Source organism: Vigna unguiculata, chromosome 11, assembly GCF_037176805.1.
Source record: "Vigna unguiculata cultivar grain cowpea cultivar isolate G323 ecotype 2 chromosome 11, ASM3717680v1, whole genome shotgun sequence".
In the NCBI taxonomy this organism is placed as follows: Eukaryota; Viridiplantae; Streptophyta; class Magnoliopsida; order Fabales; family Fabaceae; genus Vigna; species Vigna unguiculata.
In genome coordinates this window covers 44757911-44781269 of record NC_140802.1, presented here as the reverse complement: position 1 = coordinate 44781269, position 23359 = coordinate 44757911, and the positions used below count along the sequence as shown (strand labels likewise).

The window sequence follows — 23359 nt, the reverse complement described above, 5'->3', positions numbered from 1 at the left end:
TACATATAAAAGCGTCATTTTATTCTGTCCCTTTATTCTTCCATTTTTTTTCTTTCTTCCTCTCTTACCCATTTGCCTGGCTTAGGGTTTTCCGGCAACAACCCTCTTTCGTCATTACCTCAAAATCTTTGTCTCCGTTGATTACAGTCCTCCGAAATCTCACTCGACGCCTTGTTCGAAAACCGCGCAATCCCCTCATCTGCAATTTCTAGGGTTTCAAATTGTGGAGCAGATTCGTTTCACCAACAAAGATTCGATCCATGGTAGGGATTATTGGGCGGATGAAAGCGTGATTGACGCTCGGTGGCGAGCGAGTTGATAGACTGCGGGTTGGGTGGATTTTGTATGGAAACACGGAGCCGGAAGCGGGCGGAGGCTTCCTCAGCTGCCCCTTCATCCCCTTCCTCTGGTCCCACTACCCGTTCCAGCAAGCGCGCGCGTCTCTCTTCTTCTTCCTCTGCTTCCGCCGCCGCCACCGCCACCGCATCTCTTTCTTCTGTCAACACTCGCTCCCGTGCATCCAGAACTAAAGAACAACCCTTACCTCCCAAGAATCCTCCTCCCAAGAATCCTCCTCCCATGGACTCTGCCAATGAATCATCTGGTTCCCGACGTGATCGCCGCAGCAAGGACAACTCTGATAAGGGTAAGGAGAAAGAACACGATGTTAGGATTAGGGACAGAGATGCGGACAGAGGGCTGGCATTGAACATGGATGGCGGTGCAGAAGACGATGATAATGACAGTGAAGGTGGTGTGGGGATTTTGCATCAAAATTTGACCTCTGCGAGTAGTGCACTTCAGGGGCTGCTTCGGAAGCTTGGTGCTGGGTTGGATGATCTGCTCCCATCTTCTGCCATGGGTTCTGCATCTTCCTCTCACCAGAACGGGAGGCTGAAAAAGATCCTTTTTGGGTTGCGAGCGGAGGGCGAAGAAGGGCGTCAGGTTGAAGCGTTGACGCAACTCTGTGAAATGCTTTCAATTGGGACTGAAGAATCGCTTAGTACATTCTCAGTTGATTCCTTTGTTCCTGTGCTTGTGGGTTTGTTGAATCACGAGAACAATCCCGATATCATGCTTCTTGCTGCAAGAGCATTAACCCATCTCTGCGACGTGCTACCTTCATCTTGTGCTGCGGTTGTTCATTATGGTGCAGTTTCAATTTTCTGTGCGAGGTTGCTCACCATAGAATACATGGACTTGGCTGAGCAGGTTGTTCCTTAGTTCATGACTACTGTGGGACTGGTGAAAAGCGGTGTTAAAAACTTTTAAAACAAATATTATATGCTTCAATGTTGAACTCTGGTGCTGCCTAATTGTTTTTAAAATTATCCCAGGGTCATATTTTCAGTTGGAGAAGAATTTTTCGTGTTTTTTTTTTATCGGCGAGATAGCATTTTGAAATGGCAATTCTTACAGTTTGATTACTTTGTTTTATGGCATGAACAGTCCCTTCAAGCTCTGAAAAAGATATCTCAGGAGCATCCCACTGCCTGCCTACGAGCAGGTGCTCTTATGGCTGTGCTTTCTTATTTGGACTTCTTTTCTACAGGAGTTCAGGTAAATTGTTAGTGAAGGACCTACATTTAGTGTATGATTATAGTTTTGTTCTTTTGGACAGTTTAATTCATTTGGCCACTGGTGCCTTAAGTGGCATGTGTTATGTGTTAGTTGACGTTATTCTTCGTTTCAGCGGGTTGCATTGTCTACTGCTGCAAATATGTGCAAGAAACTTCCTTCAGATGCGTCTGATTTTGTGATGGAAGCTGTTCCTCTTCTGACAAACCTTCTTCATTACCATGATGCCAAGGTAAGGTCATGTTTTGTTGTCAGTCTTGTCACGTAATGGAATCTGTATTTTGTATTTTTCGTCCATAAATTTGCCTTTTAAGGAAGTTTACCTCGATAGGTGGGAAATTTTGATAATTATATTCTATAGTATAAATTATCTATCAGTACCTTCACGTCATGCATTATCAATTTTTGTAGGTTTTAGAGCACGCTTCTGTTTGTTTGACTCGAATAGCTGAAGCGTTTGCGTCATCACCTGACAAATTAGATGAATTGTGCAACCATGGACTCGTAACACAAGCTGCGTCCCTCATCTCTAACAGTAGTTCTGGAGGTGGTCAGGCTTCTCTCAGCACACCGACATATACCGTAAGTGTAATTTGTGCTTCAAGTCTCATGCATTTTGCCTGTAGTTGTTGGTCCTTGACTTGGGCATATGCAGGGTTTAATCCGACTTCTTTCAACTTGTGCGAGTGGATCGCCTCTTGGAGCTAAAACTTTACTACTACTCGGAATTAGTGGTATTCTTAAAGATATTCTATCTGGTTCTGGAGTTTCTTCTAATGCCTCTGTTTCTCCTGCATTAAGTAGGCCCCCGGAGCAGGTATGGTTTAACTTCAGATCTCTTCTTTTTTTGGTCATTCACGTTTAGTTTTATCTCGTAATGGTTCATATATCAGACTCTGACCTGACCTCAATGCACCATCAGTTAGAGCCTTGATATTTCCAGTTCGGTTGCATTTCTGAAGAGAAGAAATTATTCTAATTATTTGTTCTAATATATAGATATTTGAGATTGTAAACCTGGCAAATGAGCTTCTTCCCCCATTGCCACAAGGAACAATTTCTCTCCCTATCATGGCCAACATGTTTATGAAAGGGCCCATTGTAAGGAAGTCTCCCGCTGGTAGCTCTGGGAAACAAGAAGATTCAAATGGAAATGTTCCTGAGATATCAGCCCGTGAGAAACTATTAAATGACCAGCCTGAACTACTTAAGCAATTTGCTATGGATCTTCTCCCAGTTTTAATACAGGTTGACAATTGTTGCATTGATTAATTGCTTAAATTTTGCTTCATAGATTTGTTAATTGGAAACTAGTTCTGATTAATTGCTCCATTGCTTCCTTATGTGTTTTTGGTTTAATTGATGCCATTGGCTTGCCTTTAATACAGATATATGGTTCTAGTGTCAATGGTCCTGTTCGGCACAAATGTCTTTCTGTCATTGGAAAATTGATGTATTTCAGCACAGCAGAGATGATCCAGTCTTTGTTGAGTGTGACCAATATATCAAGGTATGTAGACATTTAATGGTGTTGATATTACTTGATATCCTAACTGATTTTACGTGTTCAAAGAAGTTATGCGTTTTCTATTTGATCTTACAGTTTCTTAGCTGGGGTCCTAGCATGGAAAGATCCACATGTGTTGGTTCCTGCCTTGAAAATTGCTGATATTCTTATGGAAAAGCTTCCTGAGACATTCTCCAAGATGTTCATTAGAGAAGGTGTTGTGCATGCAGTGGATCAACTTATTTTACCCGCAAATTCAACCAATATCTCTACTCAGGCATCTTCTGCTGAGAAGGATAATGATTCTATATCTGGAGCATCATCTCGCTCTAGGCGTTATCGGCGACGCAGTGGAAGCTCCAATCCTGATGGGAATCCTTTGGACGATTTGAAGGCTCCTGTTTCAGTAAATGTTGGTTCACCTCCAAGTTCTGTGGATATTCCAACAATAAGTATTCGTACGTCTGTTAGTGCAGCTGCAAAGGTTTTTAAAGATAAGTACTTTCCTTCAGATGCTGGGGCATCTGAAGTGGGTATTACCGATGATCTTTTGAATCTGAAAAACCTTTGCATGAAGCTAAATACTGGAGCGGATGAAGAAAGGACCAATGGAAAGGGGAAATCTAAATCTTCTGGATTTGTTCTGGAAGAGTATTTAATTGGGGTCATAGCTGACATGCTAAAGGAACTTGGCAAAGGTGATGGTGTATCTACATTTGAATTTATTGGCAGTGGTGTTGTTGCAGCTTTGTTGAACTATTTTTCCTGTGGGTACTTCTCTAAAGATAAATCCTTAGAAACCCGCTTACCCAACCTTCGCCAACAAGCACTTACAAGGTTTAAGTTATTTATAGCTGTTGCACTACCTTCCTCAACTGAGGTTGACACTGTGCCTCCCATGACTGTCTTGGTTCAAAAGCTTCAAAATGCCTTGTCCTCATTGGAACGTTTCCCTGTTGTGCTGAGTCATTCATCCAGGTCATCTAGTGGAAGTGCACGCCTCTCCTCTGGACTAAGTGCATTATCTCATCCCTTCAAGTTGCGGCTTTGTCGAGCTCAGGGTGAAAAGTCACTTAAGGATTATTCATCAAATGTTGTATTGGTTGACCCATTAGCAAGTTTAGCAGCCATTGAGGAATTTCTTTGGTCTCGTATCCAACGAAGTGAATCTGGTCAGAAGTCCACTGTACCTGCTGGTCATTCTGAATCTGGGACAACTCCTGCAGGAGCTGGTGTATCCACTCCTTCCACTACCCGTCGTCATTCTACTAGATCCAGATCATCTGTTAATATAGGTGACACATCTAGAAAGCAAATACTTCAAGATAAAAGCACTAGCTCTTCTAAGAGTAAGGGAAAAGCTGTATTAAAGCCTGCGCAAGAGGAGCCAAGAGGACCTCAGACCAGGAATGCTACTCGCAGAAGAGCAGCTCTTGATAAAGATGCTCAAGCAAAGCCTGTAAATGGTGACTCTACTTCTGAGGTATACGGATGGAAACTAAGTTAGGGTTAGTTCATAATAACTGCTTTAGAAATCAGTTCTGTATTAGAACTCAAATAACACTTTTAGAAAACAATACTGTGTTAGAAACTGTACGTTGGTAGTCATGCATAGAAAATAACTGCTGGTAGTTATGTACTAGGAATTTAGGAGTATACATCTGGTAATATGTTTTGTAATTTGGCAATGTGGAGTCACTTTAGTTTGTGGATAGAGAATACTTTCTGTAGGAGATTTCTGTCTATGGGAGTGTATTGCTGTTTTTGCATGTGATTGGAGACTTTTGTCTCTGATACAGCAACTGCATTGCTGTATTTGTATGTTATGGAGATTTGTCCCTGGGACAGCACGTTTATTGGTGTTTGTGTGTGATTTCAGTGTTATACATTATATTTCTTACTTTATGAAATGGTGTTATATATACTGTGAAATCCTAGGTAAGAGTTTGCAATGCTTCAGTTTTTTTTTTTCATCTGTCAATTTATAACTTACAATTATTAAGTTTTTATTAGATTTTATTTATTTATATATTTATTTATTTTTTCTCTTAGTTCCTTCTGGCTATGTATTAGCTGACTATGGATTTTGCTGTCTTTATTTTGGCTTATAATGTGAAATGTAAATAGAATACTTAAAAGTGCCTATATAAGATGCAAAGGTACCATATTGGATTGGAAGACATTTGAACTTTCTCTGATATCTGTAACTTTGGACACTATATTTATTGTCTGTAGTTCCTTAAAATGTTTTATCTCTGCCATTTAGTTTTATAAATAGCTTGGGATAATAATTATTTATGATATCATCCCTTTAAAATTAAGCTGTTGTAAGATTCCCAGCCAAAATGTCGTAGTTACTAAAAAAGTGAGGTAGAGCTAGCATTGAGAGGATAATTTATTATGTTGCATAATCAGCATTCCTGTAACGGTGTATTTGGGATCTCTGATCAAATGGGTGCTTCATATATGCTAATCCTCATCCTTTTTTCGTAAAGTGCACGTGACAGGATATTTGTTGCATGGTGCCTCTTATAAGTCAAAATCAAATGCTTTATACAGTTTAAATTTGATTGTTTTTTTCTGGCGTTATGCTTGTCAATTTCAAAGTGCAGTTCTATGCCCCTTTTGTTGGGAAATGTTTTAGATTACTTTTGGGCTGGCTTATTTTCCTATTTAGGTCTTACTTTCTTTTCTTTTTCTTTTTACTTTTGTTATGACAGTGTTTACATGCATGCCAAGCTTTAGTCTAAATAATGAACCTAAGTCAAGTATCCTGAAGTATCTAAACATTAGTCTATTCCCACCTATCCCCCTCCCCCTCTTTCATTTTCTTGCCCTTCTATTGACATTTTCTAATACATTGCAGGATGAAGATTTGGATATATCTCCTGTTGAGATTGATGAGGCATTGGTCATTGAAGATGATGATATTTCTGATGATGAAGATGATGACCATGAAGATGTATGTTATATACTGTTCTTCTTTTGCTAATATTATCTTCCTTTCTTAATCATGAGTATCTCATTGAAGTTGAGTTGTTACTGTGCTGCAGTTATTTTTTGCTTTCTGTCATCATTCCCTTTGTTTTTTCTTAAATGTTCAACATTGCTTTTGATATGTTAAAATCTTTGCATCTTTGTTTTTACTACTAGTGCTGGTGTCCTTCTATCTTGTTTGCAATATTTTCAAACTGAAATGCTGCTCTCGCTATCATTTTGTTTTTTTATTTTTTCTGTGGGTACAATTGTGGCAATGAAGATTGTTGAGTTTATCACCTTGTGGAAACTGTCTAACCACTCACCACTAACTCAATCCTAGTTTTTTTGTTTGCAACTTTTAAATTTTAGCTCGTTTATTACTGTAGAGATTGCTTGAAATTGTGTGTTGTATACACACGATATTCTTATTTCTCAAGGAACGATATAAATATTTAATAATGGGAAATATTATATAAGATATTTTCCTATCAAATCATATCATCTCTGACATTTATCTAGATTGAATGTTAAAATTAAATTCAATTGTATATATTTATGATTTTTACATATTTTGTGCTTGTTTTTGATTTTTCTTGTTGCAGGTTCTGAGGGATGATTCTCTTCCTTTGGTGTGCTCTCCTGACAAAGTACATGATGTGAAATTGGGTGATTTGGCTGAGGAGAGTACTGTTGCTCCTGCAGCAAGTGATGGCCAGACTAATGCTGCCTCAGGTTCTAGCAGCAAAGCTGGTACCGTGAGGGGATCAGACTCTGCTGATTTTAGGAGTGGCTATACTTCAAGCTCAAGAGGTGCAATGTCATTTGCTGCTGCTGCCATGGCTGGACTTGGATCTGCCAATAACAGAGGTATCAGGGGTGGAAGAGATCGACTGGGGCGTCCATTGTTTGGTAGTTCTAATGATCCTCCAAAGTTGATCTTTACTGCTGGTGGGAAGCAGCTTAATAGGCATTTGACTATATATCAGGCAATTCAAAGACAGCTTGTGCATGATGAAGATGAGGACGAGAGATTTGCTGGCAGTAATGATTATGTATCCAGTGATGGAAGCAGGTTGTGGGGTGATATTTATACTATAACTTATCAGAGGTCAGAGAACCAAACAGATAGGGCTACCCCTGGAGGTTCAAGCTCTAATGCTTCAAAATCTGGCAAATCTGGGTCTGCATCGAATTCTGGTTCTGAAGCCAAGCTACATCAGACATCTGTATTAGATAGCATCTTGCAGGGTGAATTGCCCTGTGAATTGGAGAAATCCAATCCTACATACAATATATTGGCATTATTGCGGGTGCTAGAGGGTTTGAACCAACTTGCCCCTCGATTGAGGGCCCAAGTGGTTACCGATGAGTTTGCAGAGGGAAAGATTTTGGATTTAGATGAGCTAAGTGTTACCAGTGGTGCTAGGGTTCCTGCAGAGGAATTTATAAGCAGCAAACTTACTCCAAAATTAGCTAGGCAAATACAAGATGCTCTTGCCTTATGTAGTGGGAGTCTTCCTTCATGGTGTTACCAGCTGACTAAAGCATGCCCTTTCTTGTTTCCTTTTGAGACCCGGAGACAGTACTTCTATTCAACTGCCTTTGGGTTATCTCGTGCACTGTATCGCCTTCAGCAGCAGCAGGGTGCTGATGGTCATGGATCAACAAATGAAAGAGAGATCAGGGTTGGCAGATTGCAGCGGCAAAAGGTTCGTGTATCTCGTAATCGCATTTTGGATTCTGCTGCAAAAGTGATGGAGTTGTATTCTAGTCAAAAGGCTGTACTTGAAGTAGAATATTTTGGCGAAGTTGGCACTGGTCTGGGTCCCACCTTGGAGTTCTACACACTTCTCAGTCATGACTTACAAAGAGTTGCACTCCGAATGTGGAGATCAGGTTCTTCAGAGAAATATTCAATGGAAATTGATGGGAATGAAAGGAAAATGAAAAGTACAGATGGCTCTTTAGCTGGAGATGGAGAACTTGTTCAAGCTCCTCTTGGGCTGTTTCCTCGACCATGGCCTGCAAATGCTGATACATCTGAGGGTACCCCATTTTTTAGAGTTATTGAATATTTCCGGCTATTAGGTCGTGTAATGGCTAAAGCTCTCCAAGATGGACGCCTATTGGATTTACCACTGTCAGTGGCATTTTATAAGCTCGTTCTTGGTCAAGTAAGTTATGGAATCTTGATGTCTTATCAGTTGTCTGATTTCATGTGTATACTTAATCTTTGGGATGATTTGTAGTTTGTATATATTTAGCATTTGATATATTGCAGGATCTTGATTTGCATGACATTCTTTTCATTGATGCCGAGCTTGGGAAAACTTTACAAGAGTTGAATGCCCTTGTTTGCCGGAAACGATATATTGAATCTTTTGGTGGTTGCGATACTGATAAAATTGGTAACTTACATTTTCGTGGGGCTCAAATTGAAGATCTTTGCTTTGACTTTACACTTCCTGGTTATCCAGAGTACATCTTGAAACCTAGAGATGAAATTGTATGTATTCAGTCTTTTTCTCTTTCCTTTTTTTTTTCCTTTTTGGTTTGGTTGATTCTGTGTCATGAAAATTTCTTTGAACTGTCTTAACTTTCAGGTTGATATCAATAATCTAGAGGAGTACATATCCATGGTGGTCGAGGCAACTGTTAAGACTGGAATCATTCGTCAGATGGAAGCATTTAGAGCAGGGTTCAATCAGGTATATTTGCTGATTTTAATTATTTCTTTTAAATTTGACCGTGCTTCTTTGAGGATGCTGTGTAAGTTCTTATATAGTATGTAATGTATTTGTTATAACTGTGAATAGAAATTTTTGCAATTTCATTGTTGTCTATCTTTTGTTATACATGCTCCATTCTTTTTCCCGTTCACTTTTTTTGTTTCTCCCATACAATTGGTTTGGAAAGGAAACTTGACTGGTGTTTAATTTGGTATTGAACATTAATATTTCAGCTTTTAGATTCTATAGGGCATTTTTTTCTAGTGAAAATTACTAATTTTGTTATGTCCTAGTTTTTTACTTAGTTTGCTACCTTCCTTGTATCGTGATAGGAATTTGAGTATTATGGGCCCAAGTCTCACATTCAGTAGTATGTTATGCTCGGTGGAGTATGGTGTTTGGTTCTCCCCCTTAATAGCTAGCTTTTTGAGGGTGGGTTCCCCAAGTGCTTTGGTACTTATCAATTGGTATTAGAACTGATTGTCCGTGTCTTGGAAAGGGCTACCTACAAAGGGTTTTGACTGGTGAGAGGTTCTTGACCAACAAGAGGATTGGGTAAAGTGTCTCTGAGAGCAGTTACGTAGACTGAAAGCTGCTGAAACATTGACTCTCGAAAAGAGCTATGTTTGGAACTTGGATATTATGGACTGCCAAAGTCCCCACAGTGAAGTAGTCTGAGATGTCTCTCCCCTTAGTAGTTAGCTTTAGAGAGTGGGTTCCCTAAGTGCTTGGGTACTTATCATGTCCCCCTTACCTTTCATATAAAGAAAGGAAGATTAAAAATAAATAAACGTATATTCCAAGTTATTCCATGTCAAAATTTGATAAGTGCAATCAGCTGCTACCTCCTTGTGTGTGAGAGATGGGCTGAGCAATAGTTGGACCATGAAAAAACTTGTTGGATATTGTATTCATATTCTTGAGTTAAAAAACTAAACATTTGTCACTTTCTCTTGTGCTTTCAATTCAGGTTTTTGAAATCTCTTCGTTGCAAATTTTTACTCCCCAAGAACTGGATTACTTGCTCTGCGGCCGTAGAGAATTGTGGAAGGTATTTTTTACTCAAATGTATTTCTACTTATTACAGCAAAATGTGAACTACCTTGGATATGTGATAAATTTGTTTTGTTTTCTGCAGACTGAGACACTTGCTGATCATATAAAATTTGACCATGGTTATACTGCCAAGAGCCCAGCTATAGTTAATGTATGATTCTTGTTCCTGTAGAAGGACAAATGTGCTATTGAAAAAATATAGGCTTTGTTATATTTGAAGCTCATTCTGTATGATGCTATTTTCAGTTACTAGAAATCATGGGAGAATTCTCACCAGAACAGCAACGAGCCTTCTGTCAATTTGTTACTGGTGCACCTAAACTTCCACCTGGTGGGCTGGCAGTTCTAAATCCAAAACTAACAATTGTGAGGAAGGTATAGAACAATAAATTTTGATAATTTGCAACCTGTCTGCTAGTTCATTAATTATGCCTTAATGATATTTTGTACCCGAAATCTTGAGTGTTAAAATTGCCTTTATTATGTGAGGGGGGGATGATCCTTTGTTTGTGTTATTAGAAATCTGGTCATTACCAGTGTTACTGCAGCTCTTTCTTAAGTAACATGATGTTTAGAGAATCTTTGACGGAATAGTTGTGACATGATAAGAAAAGATTTACTTTGTATAGTTTTCCTCTTCATATCTCGTAGCAGGGAGGGGGGCTATGCAAAATACAATGCTTTTAAGTAATTACATTTACATGTCTTGGTGCAGCTTTCGTCAAGTGCAGCTAATGCTTCATCTAATGGGAACGGGCCTTCAGAATCAGCGGATGATGACTTGCCAAGTGTGATGACGTGTGCAAATTACCTGAAACTTCCTCCCTATTCTACCAAGGTAGAACACTGGAAAGCATTGTTGATTTTATGATCGTGCATGTCAAAGCATCTCTTGGTGCTAATCTTTGGTTTCCATTTTAAAACAGGAAATTATGTACAAGAAGCTACTCTATGCAATCAACGAAGGCCAGGGATCCTTTGATTTATCATGACCTTCCGGAACTAACCTACCCGACCCTGCATGTTAATATGGTGAACCAGGGTTAATCTCGAGGCTTAATTATTTTTTTGGTTGCGTGTACTTTCCTCCTTGCTTCTCAAATAATGGCTTCAGTTGGGTCACGCACGTCAAAGGTGGGAATGGTTTGGGTGAGTTTACCATTGTGAAACCTTACGATCATGTTCTTAAGCAATTTAACCAAGAGCCTCTTATCGTTTTGTTCGTTGTCATTTGTTGATATAATCTAATTCGTCTGATTCCTTGGTTACTGGCAGTTGAATTGGATTGCCTCATTTTCAAGGTGTAAAGGGATTTGCGGAGCTCGTTTTAGCTGTTCAACATGTAAATAGAATAGGAATATTGAGTAATTACCCTCCTAAATTTTTCATCATTCTGTTTTCAAGTCAAATTATTGGCAGCTAGTTATATACATGTATGGAAGATGGCAACAGGAATAGAAATATCAAATACTATGCTTTATGATTTGACGTTTCCTATTAGATCTCCTGTTCAGAGCACCATAGTTCTTAAATACCAATGATTCTCAGACGTTTGGTATGATTGTCCCAGAAAAAGGTATTCTTAAAATAAAATAAATATCAGGAACCAGCCTCTATAGCTACTTTATTAAGCATAGTGTGAATTCCAAACACAGGTAGCAAAGCGATATTTTTTTGGAAAAAGAATAAGCACGAATTCTAATTCTATATCGGGTTTCGACCGTTGTGTTTATAGGTAGACTGTATAAGCGTTTTGTGGCATCGAAATGTTTGATAACCATCACTAGGGTTGGATTGTTTCTAAAATTTCAACTTCGTTCTTATCATTAAACATACACTAGCAAAACAACTACTAAAGAATAGGTTCATAATTTTTGAAGTCGGATTACGCTGCCTGATTTGATCAATTTGACAGATGACAATGAATCTTTGTAACCATTAACTCAATCATACTCGTTAAGTTTTGTATTATCAGCCACTCGTTTGAGTAATTTGAACAAACTTGGTTTTAGAAGGTAAAAAAAGCATATACTTTTCTATTATCTAGTTCTAACAACTAAAATTCTCTTGGAGCCTTTTGTTTTTATTTGCTAAATTCGGCCCTTTGTAGTAGTATATAACATCAATAACAAATATATAGTGTTGACTTTTACTTTTTGGTTTCCACAAAAAAAAGTTCATCAAATGTAATTATTTCCTGGAATGATATATCTATAATGCAGCTGATAATTGATAATTTAAATTTGACGATATAACTTTTTCCTATGATCCAAACATTCGGAGTTATACATAAACAAGTCAAATTTCGAAGTTGTTGCGCAAAGAAATCACATTGAACTAATTTATATTTAGCTTTCTAAAATAGGTAATTTTGTGTATATTTCAAATTAAGTTTAAATTTCAAAACTGAAAATATTTCTTTTTAATGTTCGTGAAAATCTTCGGCTAGTCCATGTTATTTTTTTATTTTATAAAAAAGAATAAATATATGTGACATGTCATTTATTTATTATTTTTAACACCGTTTAGAAATAGGAATTAAAAATAAAAATTTTGAAAGTGCAAAGGGCAAACACTAATCAAGTTTCGATCAAAGATCATTTTAAAATTTAGATAAAATTTCAAGGATCAAAATCATATTTTTTTTCCTAAAATAAGTGTTCAAGGGTTAAGATTATTTACAAACATATGATTTAGAAAAAATGTCAGTGAATTTTGAAACCTTGAGAGATTATAATAGCACAACCTCTAACTTTTAAGGATCATGATTGTCATGATTGTTGCGTTATATATTTTTTTTCATTAAACATGATAAACTAATTAAAAAGTTAGTTTGACTATTAAACTTTAAAAATCATGTGTTTTTTTTTTCTATTACGGGTTAATTTAAGGTTTGGTTGATTAAATAACGATTCTTAAGGACATAAAAATTTACATTGCATGTTTGTAAGATAAAAGTATTCATAGACATTGTAAAGTGAGTCAACCCAGTTCATATAGGTTGGTTCTTCACGAACCGAGTTAAAAATGAGTGAACCCAATTCAACTCATTTTATGGTGAGTAAAAGATTTTATAACCTAGTTCAATCTATCACGGGTCGACTCACTAACCTACATAAAAAAATTATCTATTTATTTATTTTTAAATATTTAAATATTTAAATGATATTTTAAGCATCCCATGAAATGACAATCACAATAAATTCAAGAACTAATGTCTTCATTATTCTTACTACCAATATATAATGAATTGTTTCCAAAAAAAAAATGTTCATATAGTCCAAGAAAACATGACTAATGTTACACTTTTTTTGTTATGCTATTCAACAAAATATAAATAAAATTTACAAATTTTTGTCATGCTAATTTATAAAAATTTGTTTGTAAAACGGTTGCTTGAGTAATTTATTATAAAGATTATAGTTAAAGATTAAAGTATCAACATGAATAACTTGACAATCAAATTAATTAAACATTCAAACTATTTAAATATTATTGAGAAACATTCTAGCATTTAAAAATATGAAATTGTGAACATATATAATTAGGAGTAGTAAATAATTATTAAAAAAATTAAAAAAAATGTAAAAATGTTTGTTGATTAAGTGGGTCAACCCACTTTCAACTTGTTTAACCTGTGAGTTAAGTGAGCCGGATTGAGATCAACCCACCTTTTAAAAATCTGAAATTGACTCAACTCAATTCGACTCGCACTTGAAGTGAGTCGAATTAACTTACGGGTTAAAAGTCATTTTGACATATCTAAGTATTCATAATAAGTGTTTAAATAAATAACAATGAACCCTAATTTTACATATAAATCCTTGCCTACTTTAAAAAATACTTATGAATAAAAAGTAAAAAAACAAAAATACTTCTTTAAATTGGTTTTGCCACTATTTTTTATCCACTTTAACATAGTCTTAGCTGATTACCCAAATGAATAATTATCGAGTTTGTTTACACAAGTTATCTGTACTAATCGTTTTGAGTTAATTGTGGAGTCCAATTCTAACGAGATAGACATAACATTATTTTCGTGGACAATTTGATAATGATGATGAATTCTTAGAAAATCGTGAGCGTTTTGAATTAACTTCAAGGAGTTTAGTTTAAATTGGGTCACAGCACTTAAACATTTAATTAACTTTTCTGGTTCAAATTTTTGTGTGATAGAGGATTAATCAATGAATAAACTGCATTTCGTCATAACTTGCCAGTTAATAGTTCTTAAATGGAAGATAACCATTGCATTTTAGTTGCTTTAATCAACTCAGAAATGATAGTTGACAAGTCTAAACCTTATTATTACTGTTTCTAAAAGCATAATAAATTACTTCTTTGGGACTAATCATTTTGGACATCTTATATGATATGATAGAATATTCGTACTGAATGAACATGTAAGAACACTGGATAAAAGCTTAATCTTATCGAACTTATATTAATTTTATTTCTACATTTTCAATGTAATCAGAACAAACAAAAATGATGTTTATGAAGTCAGGACCCTGATTTGAGGTATCCTGTGACCTTCTACAGAAGAAAAGAAAAGAAAAGAAAAGAAAACAAACTGAAAGCTGAGTTTATGAACTGGACTTCAGCGATCAGATAACTAACGTAAACTCAGCTCTAACTCTCCTAGAAACAGATTTCTAGAAGGCACACTTCACTTGGATTGCAAGAGTCTTGGACAGATCTGGGCAAGGATCTTTGCCCTGGGTGAAGGTTTGCGCCTCAAGTGGAATCGAGCATGTATTTTTTCCCATGCATTGCTGAACAAAATCAAACAAAATGGTTGAGCTTCATGTTTGAGGAGTTTGTTTTTGCAAAGATAAAAACTGAGTTAGTTGGTGTTTTGCAGAGAAAAAAAATGAGAGGTTTACCTGTTCAATAATCTGCTTGGTGGCAGGGGCATCACATTTTCCCATAACAAACTCTCCACAGAAACCTGTAGGATCACCAAAGCTTGCAAACTCCACAGCCTTAATGGTTTTGTAGACTGGACATGTGACTGTAGCTGTTGGCCACGGTTTTTCCACAACAGCCTGGAACTTGCCAGCCTTAGCTGCCCAGGAATTTACGTTGGGAGGGTGATTCTCTGTGATGATACTGCATACTGTATCTCTTTCAACAGTTACAATCTCAATCTGATTTGGGTTTGCTTGCTCTTCCTCAAATATCACAAGGAGGTTGTCTTTTGGATTCAAGTATGTTCTTGGGATGTGGTACCTGATGCAACATAAGTAGCAGATTTGAATAACTGAGTTGGCTTTGATTTCTTGGACAGATATTTGTTTAACAGTGATTTACTTACTCTGACTGAGTAGGGGTTCCAAGGGGAGAGAGGAAACTCATCCAATGACGACCGATGCTTTTACCATTGACCCAAATAATTCCCTTCCCCATACCAGTCATTCTTATGGCAACAGGATCCTTTCCCTCTGGTGTTGTGAAAGTTGTCTGTAGAAAAATTCAGACATGTTTGATTAGATCGAGTCCCCTTTAAAAAGCTTGCAAGATTTTAATATTCCAGTAACCATTACCTTGTACCACGAGAGAAGCTTTCCAGTTCCCTGGACTGGTTGCCATTGTACTTTCTTTGATCCCTCTTCAGTGAAAACGGCATACTCCTCTCCTTGGATTCCAACCTGCAAAACGGCACCAATTCAGCTGTACAATCTCACATGTTCAACTGTGATTTAACCAGATTGGTAAATTAATTAATAATAATACCTTAGTGCCCCAACCATTACGAGTCAGATCAATTTTTCCAGAGTTAAGACCAAGGATGAATATAGACTTTGGTCCTGCATACCTGTGCTCCATGTATGCACCACTATCCTGTATATATTAAAGGGGATACAAGAATATGATGACATTGAAACAAGCAAGTGGTGAACATAACAGGGGAGAAGGAAAAAGTTGAGCCTCTTACGGGGAGTCCAATGATGTTACCCAAGAAAGCTATGCTGTTAACTCCAACCTTGAAGGTTACAGTTTTCTGGAATACAAAAGTTTTCTCTTCATGTGTTCCATGATTTGATCCTTAAAACCATCAAAGACAATTCATTAGCCAAATACCAACACCCTTCATAGTTTGTCTTAGAGCACTTTGCAAAGCATGAATAATACCACTCTCAACCCAAAACCTTAAATACTTGCATGCATCAAAAACCCCAGGTTCACCGAGGTAAATGCATCAAAAAGGGACAAATTTTAGCGGATGGTGCTGCTACAGTTGGCGGCGAACTCGCTTTGGGAAAAAACGTATTAGTAGCTTATATGCCATGGGAAGGTTACAATTCTGAAGATGCTGTACTCATTAGTGAGCGCCTGGTTTATGAAGATATTTTTACTTCTTTTCACATACGGAAATATGAAATTCAGACTCATATGACAAGCTATGGTTCTGAAAGAATCACTAATAAAATTCCACATCTAGAAGCCAAATTATGGGTTTATGGGTCTTGATTCTTATATAGTGCTCTACTTTCTTAATTCTGGTCAATGTGGGACTTAGACTCACACTTGGATTCTTAACAATCTCTCCCTCAAGGGTGAGTCCCTTCAACCACATTGGTACACTCCCCCTCCAGCGGAAGCTGCCCAACCACGAGTACTCCTTTTCTGCCATTTTCTGTATCGCCGTTCTTCTTAACGGGACACGCTTACCTGGAACCCTTGCCAGGAAGACTTTCGATACTAGGACCATACTGGTACTGCACTCGTCTGAGCCGGTATTAAACATCGACTCTGATACCAATTGTTAAGAACAAGGCAATAAAGGAAAGAATAAAGGAGAGAAAAATAGACACAGAAAATTTAACGTGGTTCGGTCTACAATGTGTATGCCTACGTTCTAGTGTAGTCGTGGACGTAGGCATAAACATTGTACGCCGAACCACGTTAAATTCTCTGTGTCTATTTTTCTCTCCTTTATTGCCTTGTTCTTAACAAATAAATCCAATATATGGCAAATGATCATCAGTCAAATTTCTGCATTCTTACCAATATATTCTCCATTTACAAAGGCATGCAGTGAATGGCCAAGACACAAAACACGAAGAACGGTGGATATGTCATTCTTAGTTGGCAAGTCTTCCGGACCCAATTGCACGCTGCATTAAATATATAAAAGGGTGAAATCTTATGCATGGGATAATAAAAAGGGAAATATTTTGAAAGAACCATGTCCTGAGTTGTTGACAGGAACTCACCTTGTGGTGTACCATGCATAGTCTGTGGTGTCTTTAACCAACTTATAAAGCTCAATGGGAACATTTAAACTAACTGGTATATCCTTGGCGTCTGGAATGCTCTCAGTAAACACCTCCCAGTTGAAATTGTTTGAATCTTTTGCCTTCTTGAAGTTCCTTGAATTATGTTGTGAAGCAATCTGATTGAGGAGGCAATGTGAATTAAGATACAGGGACTAATGAAGGAGCAAAGCAAAAATTTGAAAGCCTTGTAAAAAGCAAGGGTAAAAGAAGCTACATTTTGGGTGTTGAAGACCACGGTCTTGCAATCGGGGAGGATACTAATGGAACGTGGTGGCAGAAAATAATCTGTGTCTCTGAACCTTATGGTGGCTGCATTTTTGGTGTGGTTGTTGGTGATGAAAGCAGTGCACAAGTGACTATCCTTCTTCTCGAAAACGATAGTCTGCATAATTTAAACTTGCAGCGTTATGGTTGTAATTCAAAAAACTTGCAATGTGAAGTGTGGTGAGATGAGATGGTGACCTCATGATGCTGGTTAATTTTTGTGATCACCGATTCAGCACCGAACAGGGCCTGCCTGCATAGGGACAATGCCTTGTGCACGTCTCTCAGGTGAGTCCATTTTGGTTCCCTCTGCAAACCGAACTCGTCAAGAGGGGCTTCATCGTAATATCGGGTTGTACTGAAGCCAGAGCTTGTTCTTCCAAAATTTGTTCCACCATAGTACTACACACAAGTTTCAGATTGAGTTTAGTGAGATGAGAAGAGAAACTCTCTATCCATAACTTCATTTCATAAAACAAGTTTGCTTTTTATAATACCATATAGTAGTTCACCAAAGACCCATTCTTAGAGAAGAAACGGGCAACTGAGAAGGCAATGTCTTCTGCTGATCTTTGTGATGGTGGATCTCCAAACACCCTATACCTGTAGTTGCAAATGGGTTAATTGATGTTCATGAAACATCATAAAAAAAATGCTTGTCTTACAAAGTTGATCAGCAATGAATATACTTACTGAGCAGTCCAGTTTTCAGTCCACAGGAAAGGCTTGTAGGGTTTGTTGGGGCCTGTAAAGGTATCACCACAGTGCCTTCCGTTGCATGCATTAATCTGAAAATCGAAGTATTTAAGTCTAAATCAATCCTATCAAATTGACTTGTAAGATGAGATTTGTATCGATAAATAATTTAGAACCATGAACTTACCACTGGATCAGGAGCATCAGTTTGCTTGCACATGATCCATGGAACTCCAACATTTGTTGAAACTGCCAAGTTTGCAGCCCATTGGACGTACTTATCTCCGTCCTCTTTATAAGCACGTTGGATATGGTTGTACTCATTCTCGATCTGTATTATAAATAAAATTCTGTGAACACTACTTTGCTTATACTATTTCTTGTGAACCCAGCTGAAATAAATTAGCGTTATGAGATTTTTTATGTTGATAATATTCAGAACCTGTGCCAAGATGATGGGACCTCCTTGGGGACCGAAGAGCTTCGCGTCTGTACACATTTTGATGACAGTATTTACATAGTTTTGCATTAATGTCTGCAAATTAGAAGTCATTTTAGTAATCTTCAATTATATTACCTCGAACCTCACGTAAGGTTGATTCATACCTTAAAGCCATCATTGTTTGAACGGAAAATGATACCAGGAACCTCTCTTAGCCAATACGGAAGTCCTCTGATTCATCAACATCGAAGCAAATTAATTATCATCATCATATCAGAGCGAACAGGTATTGTTTGTAGCTCAGAACATGTATTTTATCTCAGAATTTTAAATTGAATAAATGGCATACCCGTGATTCCATTCAGCTTGGATGAAAGGTCCAATCCTGAGGGTAACATACATTCCTTTGTCTTGACATAGCTGAATGAACTTCACGAAATCATACTCGGGATCCACTTTGAACTGCAATATCAGAGAACAAAACACCGGTTAAACAAGCTGAAGTATTAATTCATTAACGATTAATTCGTGCATGCATATAGTAGTTCGATCTAGTTCCAGAAATAATTTTACCTTGCCTTTCACAGGCTCGTGAATGTTCCAGAAGATGTATGTCTGAATCACGTTTATACCTCCACGTCTTGCCTTGTCAATAATGTGTGGCCACATCTGAAAACCCACCCAAGAAAACCATTAATCAGTTCATCTGTACCGAGAAATTAATTGTTCCATGGTTTAGAATCCTCACGTTCCCACGTAGCATGGAGTTGAATATTTTATATTACAACTGCATGTTACATTGAGATTCACTGAGATCATATACCATGCATCGAGTACACAACCGGAGAAGGTACCTCAGGGGGGCTTCGAGGGTAATGGACGGAACCGGAGAAGAGAAGCTCTCGTTTTCCATTGATGATGAGCGACCTGCTATCGTATGTGATTTCCTTGGGTCCCCTATCGACGCCTTTTGGGTCTTTCTTCTCTTCTTCAGCACCGGACGCAAAGGTCGGTGAAACAGCGATGAAAAGCAAGGTAATCAAAGCAAGTTTCATTGTTGACATGTTGAGATTGTGTGAGGGCAAAGTGAACTAGAAATTGATTAATCAGATGGTGTTGTTGTTGTTCTGAAACTGTTTCTAATATTCCATCACTGACACTGATGTTGGAAACAACAGAACATTATGTGTATATAAGGTGTTGGAGGAAAACTTCGTCAAGTTTCCGTTAGGAATCATTGGTCATGGTTAAGCTTTGTCTCCTTCTTTCGCTGCTAGCTACATAGTATTTTTCTTCTGTCTGTTATTTTTGGAACGTAAATATATACCATGTGTTCATCTTCCCCTTTGAATTCTTTGCGGTGTTCAGGGGTGTTCAGGGTCCGTTGCACACTCTACTTTCATTTTTAGAAAATGTTTGGCGTACACTTCGAGTTCATCTACACCACTTCTACACACGTGGCAGATACAATGCAAAATTCTTGTAATTATTTTCTCTCACCAAATGTTATAATTGTTGTTATGTAAGTTATTCATATATCTAATTTGAAATTGTTTAGTAATTCCAAAACTTATATGGAGTAATTTAACTTGTATATATTTATTAAATAATTAAGATTGAATTAGCAATTCTTTACCGTAGAAATAAGTTATTATTAATTTAAAATTATTTTTAAAGGAGATTGTACTGGATTGAGATTTTAAAAGACAATATTTTAACATAAAATATGTTGTGGATTTTACGAATATATGTAATGACTTATGCTCAGAAGACATTTAAAGTTTGTTTGGAAATAGATTTTGGATGGTTGTCATATTTATATTTAGGGATAAATATATTTTTAATTATTGTATTTATACGTGAAATTAGAATTTGTTTATCTTTCAAAGTTTATATAAATTTTGTTCCTATACTTTAAGAATGCACCTACCATTTAACTTGTTACAAATACTTAAAATATACTAAAGTATCTATATTTCCTATTAATAATAAGATGTTCACTTAATATACTACTATGAATAAACAAAATGTATCATCATATATATTATAATCTCAAAATTTCTTTTGACAAATATTAATATTTTGTTAGTGGGAGAGTTGAACCCACAACCTTTCTCACCTTCTCCCTTCCAACTTTTAGCACCAAGTCAACCTTATAATTATTACATGATTTGAAAGGATTTGCATCATTACATCATACAATCATTTCAATAAAAATTATCACTAGTGCAAAAATAGTTTTTTATGACGATTTATTATGTCGATTATAATCCATTCTATATAATAAGTGTCGCGTTGAAAAAATTGTAAATATGATAAGACTTTTTATATTTGTTATTACTAGAACCGCCATAAAAGTGGGTGCGGTGACATTTTCGTAATAAAGTGGAGGACTTTCTATGTCGGTTATCACTAAAACCGATATAGGAAGTGGACACAATGTATATTTTGTAAAAAAGAAAAAGATTTATTATGTCAAATATACCTAGAACTGACATAAAAGTGGACATGTATATTAGTTTTCATTATAACCGACATAGAATCTTTAGTTTTAATCTTCCCCCTTATCCCCCTTGCGCTGCACTTCGTTGCTCTACTCGCATTATTCTCCTCCATCACATTGTTTTCCCTCTCGTTTGTGACTCTCGTCTTCTCCCTCACAATGCACTTGCTATAGTATTTATATCGGTTCTAGAATTAAAAAACCTTTCTATCCTAGTGTATCCTTTTACTTAAAAAAGTTTAATTGGAAAAAAAATTTCTAATATTTGTTGGGTGTAAATTTACGAGGCATATTCTAATTATAAAAGTACGTGAGAGAATCTTCTAAGAGCATCAAGTTTGGGAGCAAGGTTGAATTGTGAATAGTATCCCATGAGTAAATTAGACTTAACTCACTACAAGAAACTTTCTAAATAATGTCTTATTTTAGTGACAAAAAATAATTAGTTACTATAGTAATCAATTTAAATATCAATTTATAAATTAAAAATTATTGGTAACTAAAAAAATAGTTTTTATTATAAATAATTGGTCTCTAAATTGGTAACTAAAATAGTTTTTATTATAAATCAGCTATTAAAATTTTAGCTACTAAATAAATTGGACTCTAAATTAATCTTTAAATAACTAATTAAATGACTAATCCAAAAAATTTACAAATCATATAATCCAGAATTTAAATTGAAAAATGAAAAATAACTCAACCACAAGAAATATATCCAGAACCACCTCCCACCACCACAAAACATCAAAGCCAACTACAAACCACCACCAACTGCAACCGAAGACCACCACTCACCACCACCAAAACACACACCACAACTTTCACACCAAACCAAACTCACTCCATCTTAATTAATTTCCAGAAGGGTATAACATGTATTTCAAAGACTATGGGAGTGCAGAAAGAAAACACGGGAGGTGCAGGTAGCATTGGCCTTGCTCTAACAGTGTCAAAGTGTTTTTTGTCAGCACACGTTCATAGGTTTCCTAACGAAGCAACAAGTTAAAAAAAAAAAAAGATACAATTATTTGAAGAAATAAGCGGACTTTGGAATACGAACCAAAAAATTGAATATGACCCATACAACGTGGTGGTTGCTTAAAATCAGGTGGTGGAAGGTTGATTGACATAGGTTTAGGTGTAGATTAGATACTCATAAAACTACTATTTATAGCCAAATTCAACATCAATATTCCAAGAGATACGTGGCGTGTGTTACACACACAAACAAATATATATAATCCTTTGACTTCATTCATGCAATTCATTATTCAAGCTTAATCTTTGAACTGTCACGAATAATTGATAACAGTCCATTTGCTTAATCAGTGGCAGATGAACCTGAAACGTCACAGTTCTTGATTTGTGATCATCCAACTAATCTCATTAGGTGGCTGGTACCACTATCCACACTCAACAACCATTCATCAATTTTATCAAATTCAAATTTAAGCATGTTTGTATTGTACGACTGTGATGGAACATCATAATATTTATCTATCGTCAAGACAATAAAGAAAAGAAAAAAAATAGAAAAATAAATCGACACAAGAATTTAAAGTGATTTGGTGTACAATATATATGTTTACCTTCATGATTATACTAGAAAATGTTTTTATATTTATATACAATGTGTATACTTATATGATCACACGTAAACATACACATTATATACACCGAACCACGTTAAATTTTTATTTCATTTATTTTTCTTTTTTTATTTTTTTCTGTATTGTTTTGTTCCTAACATCGTCTTCGTCATTCACTATCAATAGTAACATATTTCTGCTTAATTTACAGATAATTAAACAAAACCTTTCCATAGCCAACCATGAATTATCGCTTCCTAATGAAGGAAAATTAAAACCATGGTCCATTCAGGCCTTTCTTTCACATCATTCTCACACTTGTCACTGTCTTCCACGTGGGTTTAATGGAGTATGCATTACCCATCCCTCTCATCTTTCTCTCTCACGGTGTAAAGTTTTCTGTGCTGCAGATTTTTGTGTGTCATAATTCATACATAGTTTATTTTTAGGTTTAGTGTATGAGATTAGCAGTTTGATTACATTCCTAACTCTAGAAAAGAAAAGTTGTAGTAGCTTTGTTTGCTGGTTAATTTATAACTTACCCTTGTTATTATAATCGAATATCTCACAAGAAAATTATTGTTAATGGTAGCAGTTGCTATGTTGTTCGTTCCATGTAGTGGACGGCAACCTGCGTTGATTTGACCTTGCATTTTATTCATATTCACATGATATGCGAGTGAGGAGTAATATAAACTCGTCTTATTTTTAATAATATGGATCTCTAAAT

At 36.4% G+C, this 23359-nt stretch overlaps 2 protein-coding genes across 3 annotated transcripts; one reads left to right on the top strand and one right to left on the bottom strand.

The window, feature by feature from the left end:
- The first annotated feature begins 36 nt into the window (after positions 1-36).
- KAK (HECT ubiquitin protein ligase family protein KAK) lies at positions 37-11349 on the top strand. Of its 2 annotated transcripts, none has more exons than XM_028054491.2 (18): positions 37-1212; positions 1450-1560; positions 1694-1810; positions 1990-2160; positions 2234-2395; positions 2578-2826; positions 2967-3088; positions 3182-4568; positions 5952-6047; positions 6667-8238; positions 8346-8570; positions 8668-8772; positions 9764-9844; positions 9932-10000; positions 10096-10224; positions 10565-10687; positions 10776-10983; positions 11125-11349. In XM_028054491.2, the coding sequence occupies exons 1-17, from the start codon at positions 346-348 to the stop codon at positions 10839-10841; spliced, it is 5652 nt and encodes a 1883-aa protein (XP_027910292.1). In that variant the 5' UTR covers positions 37-345; the 3' UTR covers positions 10842-10983; positions 11125-11349. The 2 variants fall into 2 exon arrangements, with proteins under 2 accessions (XP_027910292.1, XP_027910291.1); XM_028054490.2 differs by having other exon boundaries at positions 10776-10998.
- A 2917-nt stretch (positions 11350-14266) lies between these two features.
- On the bottom strand, positions 14267-19775 carry LOC114169107 (beta-galactosidase 13-like). The gene is made up of 18 exons (XM_028054129.2): positions 19389-19775; positions 19108-19203; positions 18884-18996; positions 18699-18765; positions 18535-18627; positions 18280-18423; positions 18090-18184; positions 17894-17999; positions 17595-17798; positions 17347-17514; positions 17070-17248; positions 16861-16970; positions 15788-15897; positions 15586-15693; positions 15396-15500; positions 15167-15312; positions 14736-15081; positions 14267-14624 (listed from the first exon to the last, which is right to left on the bottom strand). The coding sequence occupies exons 1-18, from the start codon at positions 19596-19598 to the stop codon at positions 14505-14507; spliced, it is 2520 nt and encodes an 839-aa protein (XP_027909930.1). The 5' UTR covers positions 19599-19775; the 3' UTR covers positions 14267-14504.
- Positions 19776-23359: the final 3584 nt, after the last annotated feature.

Bases quoted from the DNA above. Each gene is read 5' to 3' on its own strand.
- KAK (XM_028054491.2), top strand. From the start codon at position 346: ATGGAAACACGGAGCCGGAAGCGGGCGGAGGCTTCCTCAGCTGCCCCT. The intron at 8,571-8,667 runs GTATGTATTCAG...CTTAACTTTCAG, and splicing joins TGAAACCTAGAGATGAAATT to GTTGATATCAATAATCTAGA. The intron at 10,225-10,564 runs GTATAGAACAAT...GTCTTGGTGCAG, and splicing joins AACTAACAATTGTGAGGAAG to CTTTCGTCAAGTGCAGCTAA.
- LOC114169107 (XM_028054129.2), bottom strand. From the start codon at position 19,598: ATGTCAACAATGAAACTTGCTTTGATTACCTTGCTTTTCATCGCTGTT. The intron at 18,766-18,883 runs GTATGCCATTTA...TTGATGAATCAG, and splicing joins CAAGCTGAATGGAATCACGG to AGGACTTCCGTATTGGCTAA. The intron at 14,625-14,735 runs GTAAACCTCTCA...GATTTTGTTCAG, and splicing joins CCAAGCAGATTATTGAACAG to CAATGCATGGGAAAAAATAC.